Below are 21347 nucleotides of genomic sequence, written 5' to 3' on the forward strand. Positions count from 1 at the left end.
CATGGTTGGTACTGATTTGTTTCACAGTATTCCTTTACTGTTCTAGTACTACCCTATACTCCTGTATGTAATACGTCATACCAATGCCTCTGTATTTCATAACATAGAATGTAACCTATTTGTTTTTTATCAGAGTATGTGGCTACACACACACACACACACACACACACACACACACACACACACACAAGTGACCACACCCACGATTGTCCAATTACTAACTGTAATGGCTGAAGGTGTGTGGCACGACCCACCACCTTTTGTTGTATTAGCACTCTGTACCTTTACAACAATAAACATTTCAGATCAACCAAGTCATCCCATCACTGACGCATCTCGCCAGTCTCGTGTTTGTTTATAATCATACGTGTAGCAGAGCCGAGTACCAAATGGAAATGTCGCATGGCGAATTTATCCATATCTTTCATCATTGTTTTTTAAGAAACGGAAATCCTATTACCCTTATTCGAATTATTTACCGTCTTTATACATGCATGAAGGCAATATTTCCACATAAACCCTCTTTAATACATCCCTAGAAATCACCTGATAGATAGGAGTAGAACATACGTTTGAATACTATTTTTTTCCCAACCTATCTTCTTTCTAAGGCCATGAATATTGTAGAACCCTTAGTTTTTTTTGGTGTAAACCTGATGTTCAATGTAACAACACTCGGTTTTAGCTGGCTCTGGGTAGAATAACATCAAATATTGGTAGCTGTAACCCTCACACCCGCAACAGCTTCATCTGGGAGAAGTTCACAGACTCCCACCAGATGTCAGGACCACTTAGTGCACTGGCCCATAGTTGGTAAGCAGGGTGTGCCAGCAGAGATGGATGAGAATGGCAGTGCTATAGTGGACATGTGTGCCAGGAGGGGGTTGGTGATAGCCAATAACCTCTTCAGACACAAAATGATCCACAAGTATATGTGGTGAGTGGTGAGAAGCGTGGGTGGTGAACTGAATGAACATAAGGCAGTGATTGATTTTGTGTGTGTGGATGATAGGATGAGAAGGTGTGTAATGGATGCAAGAGCATATAGATGTTGGGGGAGTGGACTTTCTGACCACCACTTGGTGGTGGTGAGAATCAGTGTTAAAATGAAATGGAGGAATAGAAGAAGGAAGGGACAGGAGGAAGTGGTTCATACAAGGAAGGTGGAAAGGTTAGAAAAGGATGGAAAAAAGGCAGAATATAAGAGAGAAGTGGAGGAGCAATTGGGTAAATATTGATTGGAGCAGATGGGGGTTGTGGAAGGTGTGTGCAAGATATTCACAGAAGAAATCTGTGCAGCAAGTGAGGTGGTGTGTAGGGTGAAGAGAAGACGAAAGGGGTGAAAGGAACAGCATGGTGGAATGAAGAGGTGAGACAGGCTGTGGCACAAAAGAAGAAAGCATGTACTGTAGTGAGTGGATGAGAAACAGGGGTGTGGAAGAAGTTGAGAGACAGAAAAGAGGGTTATATGTAGAGAGGAAGAGAGAGGTGAAAAGATTAGTAAGAGAGAGTAAGAAGAGAGAGTGGAAGAGGAATTTGGAAGGAATTGTAAAGTGGAGGGAATGTAAGAAAATGTTCTAGAAATAGGTAAAGAGAGTTAGACAGGGTGGGAAAGAAGTTAGTCGGGGAGTGAAAGATAAAAATGGTAGATTACTGTGAGGAGTAGACTGTAGCACCAGTCGAACAGGGCAGTACTCCCGAGGTTGATGGCAAGCTGGTGATAGGGAGAGCTGGAGCTCCCGTTTCACCAGCCCTCAGGACTTGATCCTGACCATCTCCCTTTTCTGAACATTTTCAGTGAATTCATTTACACAGAGAGTAGGCCAGCATGCTCTCATGATACCTCTACCTTCAACTGTCTACACCACACTACATGCGCATAACATATCACACCTTCTATTCACATCTTTAGTAATGGCCGCTGCAATCTCACAATCAAATGAGGTGGTATCTCGGATTGCCACCACCGGCAGGGTAGGGCTGGAGGCACAGGGTCCTCCCGGTCGCTATCAAGCGACTGTGCCAGCAGCGACTGTTGCTATTTCCGGAAAAACTCGTCGGCGAAGAGGTGACGGTGTGGCCTTATTCTTTACCAACATCCGCGGCCTTACCACGAATTTAAACTCAGTTCATTTTTTCCTTCAGTCCATATCCCCTTTGGCCCTTTTCCTCACAGAACCACAAATCTCACCTCTACCGATATATCTCCATTTTGTTTTCCCGGTTACCATCTCCTTACAAACTTTCGAAACAAGGGCGGCACCTGTTGTTATATCAAATCCCAATATGCAGTTGATACTATTTTAAACTTCACTTCATCCAGTTTTGATTACTCATTATATAAATTAAATTGCCAAAACATTACCAAATATATCTGTGTAGTTTATCGTTCCCCCAATGCTTCTTCGGAACCCAGTGTATTTGATTCCATATCCACTCAGTTGAGTAACCTTGACCTTGCCCTTGGCAATGAAATTACCATTTTGGGTGATTTTAACATACACAATGTTGAATGGCTATTGCATTCTGCCCGGACTGACGACGCTGGTCTAGAATGCGAGCTATTTGCGGAATCGTTTAATCTCACCCAGTTGGTAAAGCAACCAACCAGAATACCTGATAACCCTGACCATAATGCCCATCTCTTGGATTTATTCTTGACAAATAATCCAGATCAATACAGGATAGAGGTACTGTCACCACTTGGATCCTCTGACCACAATCTCATCAAAGCCTCATTAGTTAACCCTCCTACACCTCCCCATTCCGAACCTGTCAGGGTGACCCGATGGCACTTTGACAGGGCAGACTGGGATGGATTTAGAAATTATCTTGCTGATGTTCCATGGCAGTCTTTCTTCTCTAGTGATCCCAATTCTACCCAGTCCCACATTTGTGACTTAATACTAGCTGGTATGGATTTATTCATACCAAGTCAACAATTCACTAAAAGATCAAACTCTCCAAAATGGTTTGATGGCAATTGTGCCAGAGCAACAGCCCAAAAGTCATTAGCATATAACTCTTACTTAAAATCAAAAACACCTGAATCACTCTCCCAATTTAAAATTGCTAGAAATCATGCAAAAGCTGTATTAAATCTATCCAAATCAAACTTTCTTCAAAAGCAAGCATCAAAACTACTTAACAACCCTAATGACAATAGAATATTCTGGTCAACTCTTAATTCTTTCAATAATAACTTTAACAAGTCATCTTCCATTCCCCCACTAAAATCTTCAGATGGCAATATTACAAATGACCCACGTGGGAAAGCAGATATCTTTGCTAGTACCTTTGCAAGAAACTCTACCATAGATGATACCAGCCAGAATGTCTCCAGTACTGGAACTTGATTCTCCCGAAATTGCCCCACTTAAAATACAGACAAGATTTGTAAAATCCATCCTAGACAATTTACCTACCAACAAAGCTCCAGGTCCAGATGGAATTCCGCCAATTGTTTTGAAAAAGTGTTCCCCTGAACTTGCCTCTGTCCTAGCTAAATTATTCAGACTATGCATACGTACTTCTTTATTCCCAAATTCATGGAAAGAAGCCAATATCCACCCAGTTCCGAAGAAAGGAAGTTCGTCTGACCCCTCCAATTACAGACCAATAGCTATCACATCTTCTCTTGGTAAGGTATTTGAAACTTTAATTAATAAGCATATTGTTAAACATCTTGAATCCAACAACTTAATTAATGATAGACAATACGGTTTTACGCACGAAAGATCCACCATTGACATACTCAATCTCTTAACTCATACCATCCATCAATCAATTGATCTTTTTGGAGAAAAACATGCAGAAGCTCTTGATAAATCTAAAGATTTCGAAAGAGAATGGCACCGTTCCTGCTGTCCAAACTCCTTGCTATGGACTAACGTCTTTTGTTCCTTTGATTTCTTCTTATCTTAGTGACAGGATTATATGAGTAAAAGTAGATGATGTATATTCGAATTTCCACTCATTTAACACCTGCGTGCCGCAGGGATCTGTTCTGGCGCCAACCCTATTTCTGGTTCATATTAATGATCTCTTATCTGTCACTCACAATCCCATTCACTCATATGCAGATGACTCAACACTACATAGTTCATTCACACTCAGACATCCATTTACAAAGTCTAATATCTCTACCTCTCAACTCAATACAGCCATCTCCATAAATGAAGATCTATCTACAATCAGTGAATGGGGACAAAACAACCTTGTCTCTTTTAATGCTAGTAAAACTAAATATATACAGTTTACCAATAGACAGATATTGCCAGACTCGTACATTACCTTCAGTGCTACTAATATTCCCATCTCCAAAAGTATTGAAATTCTTGGTGTCTCACTTAACAGTGCCCTCAGCTGGACCTCTCATGTCAGATCACTTGCTAAAACCGCCTCAAAGAAACTTGGATTATTGTACAGAGTCCGTAACTTCTTCGCCGATGAGCAGTTAGCTATAATTTATAAGAGTCATGTGCGCTCTCAGCTTGAATATTGCTCACCCTTGTGGAATGGTTGTGGAGAGGTTGCATTAAGGCAACTAGACAAAATTCAGAATAAAGCTGTTAGAATCATTAACAACCCTGCCATTACATATAAACTACCTCCCATGCAAGTAAGAAGGAATGTTGCCTCCCTTGCATTATTTTACAGATATTTTTTTGGCAAATGCTCAGACGAAGTTGCGTCCATGGTGCCACCTCTCCATGCCTTCCCTCGTGCTACACGGGCATCTGGTAGCGCTCATGATTGGAATGTCACTCAACCATATTGCAGAACTTCTGCCTATCAGAATTCTTTCATTCCCCGAACTGCATCTCTCTGGAACTCGCTTCCCCTGAGTTGTTTTCCTCCAAATTTCAACCTACAACTCTTCAAGTCTAACTGTTACAGATATTTTATGAACAGAGGACACCAGTAATCTGGTGTATGGATTATTTTTTTTTCTCCATTTGTTTTTCCTTCCTCCGTTCTGTTATTAAAAAAAAAAAAAAAAAAAAAAAAGGAAAGGGAGGAAAACTGAGCAGGTGGAGAGAAAACTTTAAGGAATTGTTGAATATAAAGAATGGAAGTAATGCGAGTATAAGTGGCAGGGGAATGGCTGGGAGAAGCAGGGATGTGAGAAAAGAGGAAGAAATCAGTAGGATGGAAGTTGTGGAAGCAATGAAGAAAGTAAAAATGAGGAAAGCCCCAGGAATTGATGGAGTGTGTGGTGAAATGCTAAAGCATGGGGGAGAGATAGTAATAGAATGGACGTGGAAGATGTGCGATTGGCCTGGAATGAAGGTAGAGTCCTGAAGGATTGGAAGTCAGGTATAATTATTCCCCTGTAGAGAGGAAAAGAAGAAAAAGAAGTGTATGGTAATCGTAGGGGCATTTGTCATTTTAGTGTAATAGGAAAAGTATATGGTAGGATACTTATTGATAGAGTTAGGGAAATAGCAGAGGAATTAGTTGGAGAAGAACAGGGAGGTTTTAGGAAGGGAAGAGGTTGTGTAGATCAGATATTCATTCCTAGGTCTTTAGTGGAAGAGTTTCTAGTGAAGGGAAAGAAGTTGCCTGCAGCCTTCATGGATTTGGAGAATGCATGTGTCAGGGTGGATAGACAAGGATTGTGGAAAGTATTAAGAATATATGGAGAAAATGGAAAGTTGTTGAATGCTGTGAAGAGTATGTATGAGGGTGCTAAGGCTGCAGTGCATGTAGATGGTGAACAGAGTGAATTTTTCTCTTTGAAGGTTGGATTGAAACAGGGATGTGTCATGTCTCCATGGTTGTTCAGTCTGTATATGGATGGGTATTGGGGTTATAAAACAGATACAAGATAGGGCAGTGGATGTTGGAGCAGCCCTAATGAGAGAGGGCAGTGCTTGGAAACACCCTATACTCTTGTTTGCGGATGATGCTGTGTTAAGTGAAGACGAAGGGGAGCTGCAAGGCTTGGTGGATGAGTTTGGGAGTATGTGTAAGAAATGGAATCTAAAGGTGATTGTAGGGAAAAGTAAAGTTATGGTCATCAAGAGAAATGAAGTCACTGAATGTACTGTACAGTGAGGTTGGATGAGGAGGAAATGGAAAATGTGAGTGCAGTTAAGTACTTGAGTAGTGCGATGAGTAAGGATGGAAGTTTAGGAGTTGAAGTGCTTGAAAGGGTACAGCAAGGAAGAAAGGTTGCTGGTTCCTTGAAAGCAGTGATAGGAAACAGGGAAGTGAGCTTGGAAGTGAAAAGTTACTGTATGACAGTATTGTGATACCAACTCTAATGTATGGAAGTGAAGCTTGGACCTTGTTGAAGAGGCAAGTCAAGAGTGAGAGCAGTGGAAATGAGTTATTTGAGAAGAGCCTGTGGAGTCACATGGAGAGACAGACTGACAAATGAGGAAGTGAAGGAGCATTGTGGTGTGGATGTGGATGTGATAGGAAGTGTTAGGAGAAACACACTGAGGTGGTTTGACCATATAGAGAGGATGGAGAGTGAGGGACTGATGAGGAGAGTGTATGTGATTGAGATGGAGAGGGGGAGAGGGAGGGGGAGGCCAAGGATGAGTTGGAGGGATGAGTGGAGAGGTACATGAGAGAGGGAGGTGTGAGGTGGGAGCAGGGCAGTGAAATGGTGGGGGACAGGGTGATATGGAGGCCATTTGTTTGTGGCCAACCCTTGTGGGATTAAGGTGTCTGGCAATAGATAGATAGATATTCTTGGAAGAAGCTAACCTAAGCCTAAAACCCATTAATAACTCAAAAGCAACAAATAAAATCTGAGAATCATCAAATATAAGTCTGGAAAAAATAAAACTTTGTAAACTGTACCCCAAAATGACAGAGTCCACCCCACCTATGACTAAAACACATTAATATGTCTAGAAACAGTTTGTAAATCAACCTAAATGCAAAAATTAAAGTCTAAGATATCATCTATCTATCTATCTATCTATCTATTGCCAGACACCATAATCCCATAAAGGGTGGCCATTTGACACTGAGTAGTTGTTTTACAGGGAGGGGCACCAACCCTTCACCAACCCACTTGTTGACACGTAGGGAGCACGTATGGTTTGGTTATATGGTTACCACCCAGCATTGTAAATGGTTTCTTGGCTTACAGGAAACCATTTGGCTTGTCACTCAATGTAAAGCCACCTGTAAAGGAAAGAAAAGGCATAAGAAGTGACAGGAAAGACAGGAGAAATAGGAAGAGAGGAGAGCAGGCACAGAAAAAGAATGATAAAAGCTAAGGAAGTTGGCAGCACTACAAGATATCATCAAGATCAGTTAAAAAGCAATCTAAACTCATTGTTAAACCAAAGTTTGGTCATTGTTATGCGGGGTATGGTGGTATTTCTACCCCCATCGCCAAGCCGGGGTATCACATCTAGAGGGATCATATATCAGGGTATACGTGTATCTCTGTGGGTAGAGGGAGATGGGCAAATTTATTCTCTTCAGTCCAGTGATGTGTTTTCTGTTTTATTCTTGCCATTTGAGCCTTTGAAATGCCATTTGTGGTGACTTTGTGAAAAGACAGTCTGCCTTGACCCTTTCACAACCTGATTTTGTCTCCCAGAGGTAAAATAATTTGAAGGTAGCAAAAATAAGGTAAAAGATCACATAACTGGATTGATTGAGTTAAGCAATGCAGGGAGAGGGAGAGACTAGAAAATAATAGGTGTTACATGCATATGACACAGCTGTGGTTGTATACTCAGATGGTAAGACTGAGCAGTTTGTGCTTAAGTTTAACAGGTTGATGAGAGAAGGAAGTTAATCCTTTTAGCTTGAGGATGCCTTCATTTTGTTGATATAATTACTGTACGGTTTTATTCAGTAAAGAAACACCTCTTGCAGTGAAGCAGCAGTGAACAGTCTCCAATAAATCCTTCTGTGAGAGATATATTAAGCTGCATCAAATCATCTTTGGAAGCAAGAATTATTGAACCAAAAAATCATACAGAAAGAGTTAGGACCAAACATTAGGAAAGCAAGGTGATAAGATGTTATAGAGATAGAGCACTATGATTTGAGAGTAAATCTAACTGGGAAGGAGTAGGAGAAAGTAGAGTGTTTTACAGTCATATGCTTAAAGCTAATGTAGGGCCTTTCCTAGGGGCCCTATATAAAATCTTTATGCCAAAAATTTAATTAGGGAAAGAATTCTCTCAGCTTGTAGGGGTTGTTCCAAAACCTTTAGTGGGAAGCATGCAATGGCTTTCGCAGACTTTATGTTTAATTACTGTATTTGTAATGAAGTAGACCTGTACCTGCAGACATCATAGAATAATGCAACTAATTTATGTAAAAATATTTTAACATGCTAAATATGCAATGCAAGTATACAGTGCAAATAAATTTTTTGTTATTAAAACCCACTGGCTGTACCTCATGGAGTAATAGGTCAAGGGCAAGCTCGGGCCCTACCCTGCGCTAGAGGTGATGTCTGGTGACACGCACACCTATTGTCTGACTTGGCTCATGTCTCTGATTGGGGTAAGAGCACTCTTGTTTTTAAAGTATCATAAAGTCAGTTCTTATGTCTATCATTCCGACAGAATCATCTGCTGGAGTATCCTGTAATTTTTAACAATGTCCAACTCAGTCCTGCATCATATTTAAACATGCTTGGGGTTTTATTCTTTGAGAATTTATCTTGGAAAGATCATATTACATCTCTTGTAAAGTGTGCGTCCAGGAATTTAGGTGTGCTAAACCAACTCCGTGTCTTCTTTACGCCTGCACAGTTGTTGATTTTATACACTGGTTTTATTCGCCCCTGTGTAGAGTACAGCTTTCACGTGTGGGGGGGTTCACCACATAGAGCTCGTCTCAACAATATGGAGTCAAAGGCATTTTGTCTGGTTTTATGCATTGGTTTTGTTCTCCCCTGTGTAGAGTACAGCTTTCACGTGTGGGAAGGTTCACCACACACAGCTCTTCTCAACAAGATGGAGTCAAAGGCATTTTGTCCCATTAACCCATTGAGAACAACAGGCCTCATTTGGGACTTACCAGAGTCGAAAGCGATAGGCCTCAAATGAGCACGATTTTCAAAGGTATACAAATACTGCACTACGAGGAGTAGGTGGCTGAAATTTGTATGGGAAATAGGGGCAGATAGCAACTCTCGATACCACCCATGCGGTGCCCCATAAATGCTCAGAATACGCTCACACGGACACCATGGAGCGCGCACTAATTTTCCTCCTGTGACACCGCCAACCCTGCACCAGGCACTAGAGGATCTGCACATACACACACACACACACACACACACACAGTAGAGAGAGAGAGAGACAGAGACAGAGACAGAGAATCTGCACACACACACACACACACACACACACACACACACACACACACACACACACACACACACACACACACACACACACACACACACACACTAGCGAACAGCCACAGCGAACGGACATCTCTTGACTGCTCCCAGGCCCAGCCAACGCTGCAAACTTAAGTAGTTTTCAGGAATTATGTTTGTCCTGTTTCCTATGGTCTTGTATTAAGTTTAAAATACTGTAAGTTAATATAGACTACCAAGAATGTAAAGATTTATTGGCAAGAATATACATGAATGTAACAGCTGTTGTTGGTACTGTAACCAACCTCAAACATGGCCAAAAATGTAAACATTGAGGGACTCGAATTTCCAGGATTTGATAAAAATACTAATGTCATGGGTCTGGTTAAAACATTGATTATGAGGATTAGTGAACTTGAAAAGAAAGTGGAGAATCTAGTGTTAAAGGACATGTCTGAAAATACGGAGATTACTATACAGAGTCTGATCCAGTCCAATGAGACGGCGAATGAGATCAGAAATTGGAAGTGTGAAAATCTCGAATTGAGGAGAAAACTAGAAGAGAGTACTATTAAATGGAGAAGGTGAGTAGTGAATTAGAAGAGCATAAGGCAAAGTGGGCACACGTAGAAGAAGAATAGAAATAAGTGGTCAGCTTAAGAGAAATCATCCAGGAAGAAAGGGAAATGAACAAGAAAAAAATGGAAGAAATTGTAGTGAAAATACTGAAGAAAAAAGAGAAAATAGTGAGAGAAACTGTAGAAAGGAGCAGATGTGTGGTAATATTTGGAAACAGAGAGGAGGAAGAAAAGGTTAGATCCATGAGACTCGAGAGAGACACAAACCTGGTGAGAGGAATATTAGGCAAGATTGATCCCGAAGGAGACAAGTGGGTAAAAGAAATTGAGGAAGTAAGGAGGATAGGGCCATATAAGAAAGGGGAAACAAGACCAATGAGAGTCAAATTGTCATCAGAAAGTGTAGTAAATGATATACTTAAAGTGACCTGGAAACTAAGCAAAGAGGCAGGGATGGAAAATATTATAATAAGAAAAGACTTGAATGAAGAAGAAAGAGAAGTTTTAAAATCATTGAAGGAACAAGTAAAGGAAAAAATTGATAAGAGGACAGAGGAAGAATGTAATACTTTTTTTTTGGAGAATGATGGATATGAAAGTAAGGAAGTGGTATGTAAGGAAATAGAAGTCAAGGAAACTAAGGAGGATGGCTATGAAAGATCAGAAATTGAGGAAGTGGTACCAGTGGAGGGAAGTTGCGAAGAGGGTATGAAAAACATCAAAAATAATTTGAAGGTGGTATATACTAATGTCGATGGTTTATATCGGCAAGGCTTGAAATTAACAATTTCTTGAGAGAACATGAACCTGATGTCATGTGCTTTGTAGAGACCAGATTAAGAGAAGATATTGATGTTCATTTGGGAGATGGTAAATACAAACTGTGGAGAAGAGACGGAAAAGAAAAAATGGGAGGAGGAGTGATGAAAGCAGTGAAGAACAACATAAATGTAGATACCGTGGAAATGGGAGAAGGCAGGTCTGAAGTGATATACATGAAATTAGAAACTGGAGAGAATGGCAAGAGAGACACGGGGGTAGTGTATGTTCCCCCTAAGACGAGAGCATGGAATGATGACGAATACCAGATGTTGTCAGATATGGCTATTTATTTACAAAAAATAAATGAGAAAAGCAACAATATAATTTTGGTGGGTGACTTTAATTGTAAAGAGGTGAACTGGGAGGAATGGGACTCAGGAGGCAGCGAGGATTCGTGGGGCACTATATTATTTAATATAATAATGAATAATATGATGACGCAATGGGTCAAAGAAGAGACACGGTTTTGAGGTGAGGACACACCAGCAAGGTTAGATTTACTGTTTACCAAAGAACCCGATGTAATAGAATCATTGAAATATTTCTGTCCCATAGGAAAAAGTGATCATGTGGTCATTGAGTTCCAGATGATAATAGGGAATGTCGAGCCAAGAGACGAGCTTCATAGACAGGGAAGATACAACTTTGGGAAAGCATATTTTACAGGATTGAGAAAATTTTTTGAAAATGCAGATTGAAGAAAGTTCAGAGAAACAAGAGAGATACAGAGGAAGTGGGATATCTTTCAAGACCTCTATAATTTGGGTGTGGTAAAATTTGTACCAAGAATAAGAGGGAAAGAAAACAGGAAAAAGGAGTGGTTTAATAGAAGGTGTATGATAGCAAAAAAAGAGAGAGATAAGGCGTGGAACAACTGGAGAAAGAGAGGTAACAACAGAACAATGGAAGAATATAAAAGAACTAGAAATGAATACACAAGAATGCAAGGACGAGCCCAAACTGTTTTATAGATTTGTTAATGGCAAATTGAAACAAAAGGAAGGAATCACCAAACTGAAAGTAAAACGAGAGGTCTATAAAGATGCAGCAATGCAAGCTGAAATAATGGACAAATGTTTCCAATCGGTTTTCAGTAATGAAAAAGAGTTTTTGGAAAGGGAGAGAGTGATTAGAAATGTACCGGTGATAACAGATATAAAAGTGGAAGTACAGGAAGTGAATAAATTACTGGAAACTCAAGATGAAAGGAAAGCCCCAGGACCTGATGGAATTGGGTACTGAAGGAATGCAGAGAACAACTGGCGGATAACATTCACAGTTTAATCGTGTGTTCTCTGGAAGAGGGGAAAGTGCCACAAGAATGGAAGAGGGCAAATGTGGTACCAATTTATAAGGGAGGAAACAGGGAAGAACCCCTAAATTATAGACTAGTGTCTCTAACCAGCATGGTCGCAAAATTGTGTGAGAGAATCCTGAAAGACAGTTGGATAAAATATCTAGAAGAGATGAATATTTTGGCTGATTGTCAGTTTGGATTCAGAAGTGGAAGGTCATGTGTTTCCAACTTGTTGAACTTTTACTCAAGAGCAATTGACGTGGTACAGGAGAGAGATGGTTGGGTGAATTGTGTGTACTTAGACTTAGAGAAGGCCTTTGACAAGGTACCTCATAAGAGACTAATGTGGAAACTAGAATATATAGGAGGACTGAAGAGGAAACTCCTGGAATGGATGAGAGACTTTTTGAGAGACAGACAAATGAGGACAGTATTAAAGGATAGGATGTCTGGATGGAGGGAAGTAACAAGTGGAGTCCCTCAAGGCTCGGTGTTGGCGCCAGTAATGTTCCTGATTTACGTAAACGATGTGGTAGATGGAGTGAACAGTTATGCAAGTCTGTTTGCTTATGATGTAAAGATCTTGAGGAAGGTGGAGGTTGAGGAGGATTGTAAAATACTGCAGGAGGATCTGGATAGGATACATGATTGGAGCCAGACGTGGGAAATGAAATTTAATGTAAAGAAATGTAAAATATTGGAAATGGGTTAAAGTACCAGGAGGCCATCACTGAATTATTTGTTGGGTAATGAATTAATCACAAAACTGAGAGAAGAGAAAGATTTGGGAGTTCTGGTCCAAGATAGTTTGTCACCTGAAAAACACATTAACAAGATACAGTAGTTAGAGAGACGTATAAACTCTTGTCTAACATAAGAGTAGCATTTCATTATATGGATGAGATGATGAAAAAATTGATAGTGGACATGATCCGCCCCAGGTTAAAATTTGCGGCAGTAGTGTGGTCCCCACACAAAAAGAAAGATGTAAACAAGATTGAGAGAATACAAAGAACAGCAGCCAAGATGGTCCCCAGTCTGGCAGATCTGTCATACAGAGAGAGGCTGGAAAAGCTGGATTTGCCTTCCTTAGAGGAAAGGAGAAAGAGAGGAGACATGTATTGCAGTGTTCAGGACCATGGTGGAGTAGATAAAATTGATAAAGAAGATCTGTTTTTATGGGATAAGAGAGCAACAAGAGGACACGGAATGTAATTGAAGAAGTCAAGCTGCTTGAAGGATATAAAAAAATATAGCTTTCCTTACAGAAGTATAGACTTATGGAATAGCCTGGACAGAGAGATCGTCCAGTCTAAAAACTTAAACGAGTTTAAAGTTAAATTTGACTTACTGAGAAACAGCGACGGGAACCCACAAGCGTAGCACATTTCGTGTATATCACAATTAGGTACAAAGTATTAGGTAAATACATAAATAGTTGGAACAACTTAGACGAAAAGGTGGTGCAGGAGAAAAACATTCATGTGTGTAAAAGTAGACTAGATAAATTTGGATATGGAGACAGGACAACACGAGCATTGCTCAATTCCTGTATACTACAGATAGGTAAATACACACACACACACACACACACACACACACACACACACACACACACACACACACACACACTCACACGAGAGAGAGAGAGAGAGAGAGAGAGATAAAGGGCATTTTTCTGAGAGAGAGAGGGAGAGAGAGAGAGAGAATAAATAGAGGAATGGTACAAAGAGCATCCCTTCGAATGATGACATAAGGCAAAACATCATCGGTCTCTCTCCTCTCTCTTATTCTCATTCCCTCTCTCCTTTCTCGGAGAGAGAGAGAGTTATGGATAGGCCTAAATTGTATGGTAATGTATGCATTGTTGGTAGTGCGTAAGGTACAGTAAGACCTCACCATAACGGACTAATTGAGGCCCAAACCATTCCGAAAAATGCGAAATTCCGATGAAAGTGACATCCGGACTTCCCCCTGCTAATCCGGACTTTTTTCAATAGAACAGACATTAGTCCGGATTGCATGAATGGTTTTTAAACTGTTTTGACTACCATTGCGGTACTGTACTGTGTTATAACCTCACTACATTAATCAAATGATATAATATATATAATAGTACTGTACTGTACACTGATAAAAATGTCTTTTATTTATCTTATTGTGGTGAACATAGCTGAAATGGTCAGGCAGTCTGGACTGCTCTTGAAAGGTCAAACTCAAGGTCACAGTTATTCAGGGGGCTACAACTCAAAACTGGTTGAGGATAGAGAGGTACAGTATTTACTATTATCAGCATATAGGAAGTCCCATATGGATTTTTTAAATCGGTACCATGACCTTTGATGTTAATTGACCTTGTAAGGTCAGACTCAAGGTCACAGATATTCAGGGGGCTATAACTTGAAAGTGGTTGAAGATAAACATATTTACTATTATGAAGATACTGTATAGAAAGTCTCATATGGGTTCTCATTTGGCACCATGACCTTTGACCTTGAGTGACCTTGGCAGGTCAAATACAATATCACAGATTTTTGGAGGGCTACAACTTGAAAACGGTTGGAAATAAAATCACTGCTGTCGGGCGAGGTTTGCCGTGCCTGGCACCACTTGTTTTTGTTTTTCCTTGGAGAGAACAGTTTTCAGGCTGCTGGCCTTTGGTTCCTTCTTCAATGCATAAAAAAAAAAAATAGTTAATAGTAAGGTGAGATCTTCAGATTGAGATGTATTAACCACTTTTATACATTAGCCATGTGATTTAACTGAATATTGGACATTAGGCAAGGAATGGATAATAATATGTAAATTTGTATAACAAGGAAATTAAAACCATGAATTGTCATGACAGGATCAGATCATTCTAGCATTTTAACCCTATCCTTTAAAGGGATGAGCGTAAATTCTGGCTGTGGCGCTTAACTCTTGCTCGAGAGCTTTCAGAACAGTCGCGTAGAGATATTTTACTTCTAATGCTCATAGGAAAGTTACTATTCATCATAGAAAGACCACTTTGGTCTCATTTTGAAGATGAAGACTTTTGCTCTGTCGTACATTGTTCAAAAAGACAATATATACAAAATAAAATGCAAAAAAAGTGAGTAGAATTTAGCTAACATGCTAAAGAGTTACGCTGTCCTTTAAAAAAATATTCACCCCAAGAAAACAATTCAAGAAGTAATAATACTTTTTGCTTCAATACGTAGCAGAATAAATTTTCTTTCCAATAATGCATCATTTGTTGTATTTTCTTAATAACACCACATATATACGTGAGAAAAAGGAGCATAAGTGTTTGGCGGGAAGTCAAGAGGTGTACATCCTACCTGTGAGGAACCCCACACCACACTGAGCCAAGCAAACCAAGTGGGCACGCACTCACCAGCTGTGGCAGGCTTAGCTCCACCCACTTTTACCTGTCATCAACAAAAATGACGACTCCCTAAATATTTCTTTAGAGCTTACATTGGATGACAGGCAAAGTAATCATACTGACGTCAGAGGTTGACAAATGCATGACGACCCAGGTCGTCATTGGTAAGTCTAAGGGTTAATCACAGTCACTGGAGGCTATATATATATATATATATATATATATTTAATACCTTTTTAAAATATTTACCAGCAGCATCCTATTCATAAATCTGGATAATCCATAAGGAAACAGAAGACCACCTTACTGTGCAGTTTTCTGTTTTTTCATTACCTTAGCTTGTCATGGAATTTTTCAAGTGCATTTTCAAGTTTCAGTGTTTTTTATATATTTTAAAAGTGGTAAAAAGCATTGTGCAAAGCAGTGTGTGTTTTCAGGTGGACACTATCTTATGGTTCGCAAAGACAGATGGATGCCATATTTGAATGTCATTTTTGAATGAAATTACCCTTATCAGTGCCTGGTTATCCAAACCTAACCAAAATTTTTTTAATAACCCAACCTTATTTATCCTAACCTTATCTAACCTGTTGGTTTACTTAACAAATTTTATGCCAACCTAACCAAACTTAATGTAACCTGTGCATGAAGATAGACGGATACCATCTTAGAATGCCATTATTGAGCAAAATTCCCCTTATTTGTGCCTCTTTATCCAAACCTGACCTAAATTTTTGTAACAACTCAACCATATTTAAACTAACATTACTCAGCCTATTTTAGGTTAACCTAACCAGTTTAATGCCAAACCTAACCAAGCTTATCCTAACCTGTGCACGAAGACAGACAGACACCGTCTTAAAATGCCATTTTTGAATGAAATTAGCCTTATCAGTGTCCCTTTACTCAAACCTAATCCTGATTTCTGTAACTTAACCCAGCTTATTGTTACTAACCAAACCTAACCAGTTTTTTGCAATCCTAACCAAACTTATCCCAACCTAACCAGTTTTTTGCAGTCCTAACCACTCTTATCCCAACCTAACCTATTCTATCTATCCCATGTGTAAATACCCGGTAATATGTTCCATGTTTTTTTATTGATCCTCTTCATGCTTGGAAAGGCACTTATGTACACCTTTATAAAGTCACTGAATCAGTTCAAAGGTAGGTAAATTTTTTAATTTTTATTTTTAAGCGGTGGTCCTATGTGTCCATAAGGATTACCTAATTCTTATAACTCCAGTGCTAGCTATCATATTTATAACCTTAGTATTGATTGAAAAGTTTATTGTTTTAACAGTTTATAAAGTATACAGACAGACAAGTGCCAATATAGTGTATTAAAAATATGATGGGAAATTGTCATGTTTTGTTGTTGATGGATATCATCTTCACAAAGAATAGTCACAGCGACTCCCATGAGAGCACTTCCAACATACCAACCATTCCTCAAGCAGGTAGGAATGGTCATGGAGGGCTATCAACTACCTCCATTTCCTTAATGCCTTCTTAGCATACCATCTTAACAATTGAGGGCTTACGGTACTTGTGCTTTCCTTTGTGCATAAAATAGGGACCATTGTAGGGCCTTTCCATTTATTTAAGCATATGGCTGTTAGATATTGGGAGGGGGGGTGTACATTGCAGCATCTAAAACTGAGGGATATGAAGTAAGCTGTAAGAGTATTTTGGGTATTGAGGAGTGTATGAAAGAAGAATTAATGTCTCTTAAGGGGAGGATGGGTATGTATAAATGCATAGTAAAGCTGAGTGCTATGTGGGTGTGAGACATGACCATGAGTGCTTGGAACAAAAAGGGTGGGACTACTGCAACATAATGAAGTGCTGTAAGTGAAGTGGACTGTGGCCAGTACTGTATTGTGAGTGGTATTGTAGGCTTTGTGGCACCTCTTTTTAAATGATTTAGTATGCTTAATACACCTTGTGATATTCTCTTGTATATATACAAAATTAATAATTAAGGAAGAGGTGCTGTGAAATCTTCAAAGCTGCATTCTCCACAATCCTTTATATGGAGTGAGATGACTGAGTGAGAAATGACACAGTAAGAGAGTGGTGTAGATAAATGTTCTTTGATTTGAATGAAATTATCCATCATAAGCTAGAATGACTTACAGAGTTCTTTTATTTTCAGCCAGAATGTTAATCCAAATAAATTTTATCATTTTTGGTGTTCTGAATTTCATGTCTCCTAATGGTTAAAGTGCAGTGACCATGATAAAAATGAATGATGTTAATGATGATGCTGATTTATGAATGTTGGATAATGCAGAAAATTCTTTAGTAAAACCTTCTTGAGTATGAGAAGTGTCTTCTAAGATAAATAATGTCACTTGTCAGTAACCTAAATAAGAATGTAAAGTTTCTCCTAAGAAGTTAGCAGTATGTAACAATACTGTATGCATAATTTTTATAGTCTTGGGTATTACAGGGTCCCCAGGAAAAAAATCATCCAAGCCGAAGGCAGTGAGAGGCAAACAGGAGGATAAGGAACAGAAAGATGAAACTGGTGTTACAAAAGAAGGAGGTGCTGTAAGTATAGCAGTGTCTATGTATTTACAACTCCAGGTGTGACTTAGCCATGCACTGCTTAGTGTCCATGATATATTCTGAAAAATAGGACATTAAGTGATCAGGACGTTAAGCAACCAATGTAACTTATGCACTGTACTGTATACTGTATGCAGTAGTGGATACGATTGGGTGGCTGGCTGGCCTCTCTAGCCGCAGGCTGGTAAAAGAACCTAACCAACTAGCTAAGCAAAAGTGGCTGTCCACTTCCTACTGAATGGTCAACGTTGCCCAGCCCGCCTCTTGAGGCTCGCCCTTGTAAAAGGACCTAACCCACCAGCTGAGCAAAAATGGCCTTGCTTAAAAAAGATAATAATAATAATAACTGCTGACCCCTCCATTCTGATGATTCCATAAATTCACCTTCATTTACAAGTACTGAATGTAGCCTGCTATTCATTATCTTATTCATATCCTTATCTTTATCATGTATCATTTAGTCACAGTGTGGTATACTTAGCTTTCATTTTAACATTTACAAATTTTAGAACAATGTTTTTTCCTTCATAATTTTAGTCACTACAGTAGAACCTCTTTGGTCTGGACCCCTTTGATCCGGGCTTCTGTTAATTCGGACAAAATTTAAAAATAATAAGCTCCAAAAATATCTATTTATCTATAGCCCGACGCCCTAATCCCGCAAAGGGTGGCCGCAGACAAAACGCCTCCAAGTCGCCCTGTCACTCACCATTTGACTACCCTCCCCCCAGCTCACCCCCCCCTCCCTCATATACCTCTCAACTCCATCCCACCACCTCATCCTCGGTCTACCTCTCCCTCTCCCTCCCTCCACCTCACCCACATACACCCTCTTAGCCAGTCTTTCATTCTCCATTCTCTTCACATGTCCAAACCACCTCAGTGTATATCTCCTAATCTTCTCAACCACATCCACATCCACCCCACAGCGTTCCTTCACTTCTTCATTCGTCAACCTGTCCCTCCACGTCACTCCACATGCTCCTCTCAAGTAACTCATTTCCACTGCTCTCACTCTTGACTTGTTCCTCTCTTGCAAGGTCCATGCCTCGCTTCCATACGTCAGGGTAGGGATCACAATACTATCATGCAGTGGCTTCTTAACTTCCATACTCACCTCCCTATTTCTCATCACTGCTTTCAGTGTACCAACAACCTTCCTTCCCTGCTGTACCCTTTCACACACTTCATCTCCCAAAGTTCCATCCTTACTCATCACACTACCCAAGTACTTGAATGCACTCACATTCTCCATATCCTTACCATCCATCCTCACTGCACACTCTGTGACTTCATTCCTCTCAAACACCATAACTTTACTTTTGTAATTCTAAAGTCATTTTCAGTATCGGCGCGGAAAGCGATCGTCATTCGTTTAGTCTCGGATCATGCTAGGTCGCAACATGGGCGCCTGTTTAAACACTCGCTAGCATTCGTTCCATCAACTAGTTCACCAAATATTTATATTTTTATGCTGTATTTCAAAAGTTAATACTCCTTACCATGCCCCTTAATGCAAGTGTAGCTTCTGCAATGAATAAAGGTGTTAAAAGGAGGAGTTTGCTTACACAAAAATGGGTCAGAATATTCTGCAGTGTTTAGTGATTACTGTAGGTTATTTTTTGCACTTAAATGTGCTTTACTTGTACATCAGACATTAGCTTCTTGCCCGTATGGGTGTTATCAATATGCCAAAGATGACAATGTATTTTTTGCCAACATAAGTTTTATTTTTATTCCAAATATTACAGTTAATTAATTAATTTATTTTTTTGCCTACACAGGCCTTAGTCACTTACTACAATTTAAAATGTAGGCTAGTTTCTTGTCTTGGCCTTACCTGTAAATTATGCAATACAAAACTATCGTACATGATTAGTTTGGTTATTTTAGTATCCTTTCATCTTTCGCAGTTACGTAGGGTTGACATATGCCACATGTGTTAATAATTAACAAACATACCATATGTAGCCAGTTTTTGGTATGAACTGGAGATTACCCTGATGGTCCGGACAATCTGCTAATTCGGACAACCCTTCCCCCCATATAGTCCGAATGAGAGAGGTTCTACTGTATATCCTTCTCATATTTCATTTCTTCTTCTCTTCGTACCTTTGAATACAGTAGTCATTTCTTGCCTTCTTATATTCATTCCACTGGCTGTTGACTCTGTTGACATTGAGAGGGCTCTCCCTCCGTGCTATGGGATCTTTGAATGTGACGTGTGTTGATAGTGTCGTGCTGTATGGTAGGGCGACCTGGGCAGTAAATGAAGAGGATATTTGTAGGCTCAGACGTACAGAAATGCCAATGATTAGATGGATGTGCATTGCATCCATCAATGTAAGGGCTGGGGGGGGGCTAGATTTACAATTAAAGAGTTGTGATGAAGGATGGGACTGGATAGTAGTTGTGTTGTGATGAGAGGTAGATTGAAATGGTTTGGGCCTGTGGAGGTGATGGGGAATGACACTTGGTTGCAGAAAGTGGACAGAATTAAAAATAAAGCCATTAGATTAATCAATAATCCTGCCATTATGCTGGACCTTCCTCCATTATCAGTACATATAGACATTGGTTCTTTAGCATTGTTTTACCGATATTTTTATCGTAAGTGCTCTGTCAAACTTGCTTCAATTGTGCCTCCCCTTCACATATTCCCCCAAAATTCTCAGGCAGCTGGGAGTGCCCATGAACTCACACTGTCTCCCCTGCAATGCAGAACCTCTGCTTATCGAAATTCATTTATCCCCAGAACTACTACTCTCTGGAATTCACTTCCTGGGAGTTGCTTACCGCATACATTTAATCCACTTTTATTTAAATCCGGTTTTTATAAATATTTTATGATTGGAGGATGTTTTTAGGCACATGGATTTGTTTTTTTTTTTATTTCTTTTGTTTTTCCTTCCTCCATTCATTGTCCCTTAAAAGAAGAAGAAAAAAAAACTTGACAAGGGGTTGCAAGAGGCGGTCTGAAAAAGACCTGGGACGGGGTCATATAGTGTGACCTTAGGGATAACTGACTGAATAGGCTGCCAAAGATTGAGCAGCATGGACAGCCACCACTAGGCAACCAAGGCCGACGCATGAAAACATGTTAGAGCCTGTATAAACGAATGAATGAAATCCAATGCTTTCTCACTGTCTTCTTTGTAACCTGTTTCATGCTGAGGTGGTTTGGACATGTGGAGAGAATGGAGAATGAAAGACTGACTAAGAGGGTGTATGTAGGTGAGGTGGAGGGAGGGAGAGGGAGGGGTAGACCGAGGATGAGGTGGAGGGATGGAGTTGAGAGGTATATGAGGGAGGGGGGGGTGAGTTGGGGGGAGGGTAGTCAAATGGTGGGTGACAGAGTGACTTGGAGGCGTTTTGTCTGTGGCCACCCTT

The 21347-nt window shown here is 39.9% G+C and overlaps 1 protein-coding gene across 1 annotated transcript in view; it reads left to right on the forward strand.

Annotated features, from left to right (window-relative positions):
- Positions 1–17981, forward strand: part of LOC145401032 (uncharacterized) — a 222872-nt gene extending 204891 nt beyond the window's left edge. Inside the window, exon 5 of the mRNA XM_080273410.1 lies at positions 17839–17981. Coding sequence (XP_080129536.1) covers positions 17839–17981 — 143 coding nt within the window. The remainder of the gene's footprint in view (positions 1–17838) is intronic.
- Positions 17982–21347: the final 3366 nt, after the last annotated feature.

The sequence above is a fragment of the Coenobita brevimanus genome, chromosome 6 (genome assembly GCF_032717465.1).
Source record: "Coenobita brevimanus isolate Jiangsu-jjx chromosome 6, ASM3271746v2, whole genome shotgun sequence".
NCBI classification, from domain to species: Eukaryota; Metazoa; Arthropoda; class Malacostraca; order Decapoda; family Coenobitidae; genus Coenobita; species Coenobita brevimanus.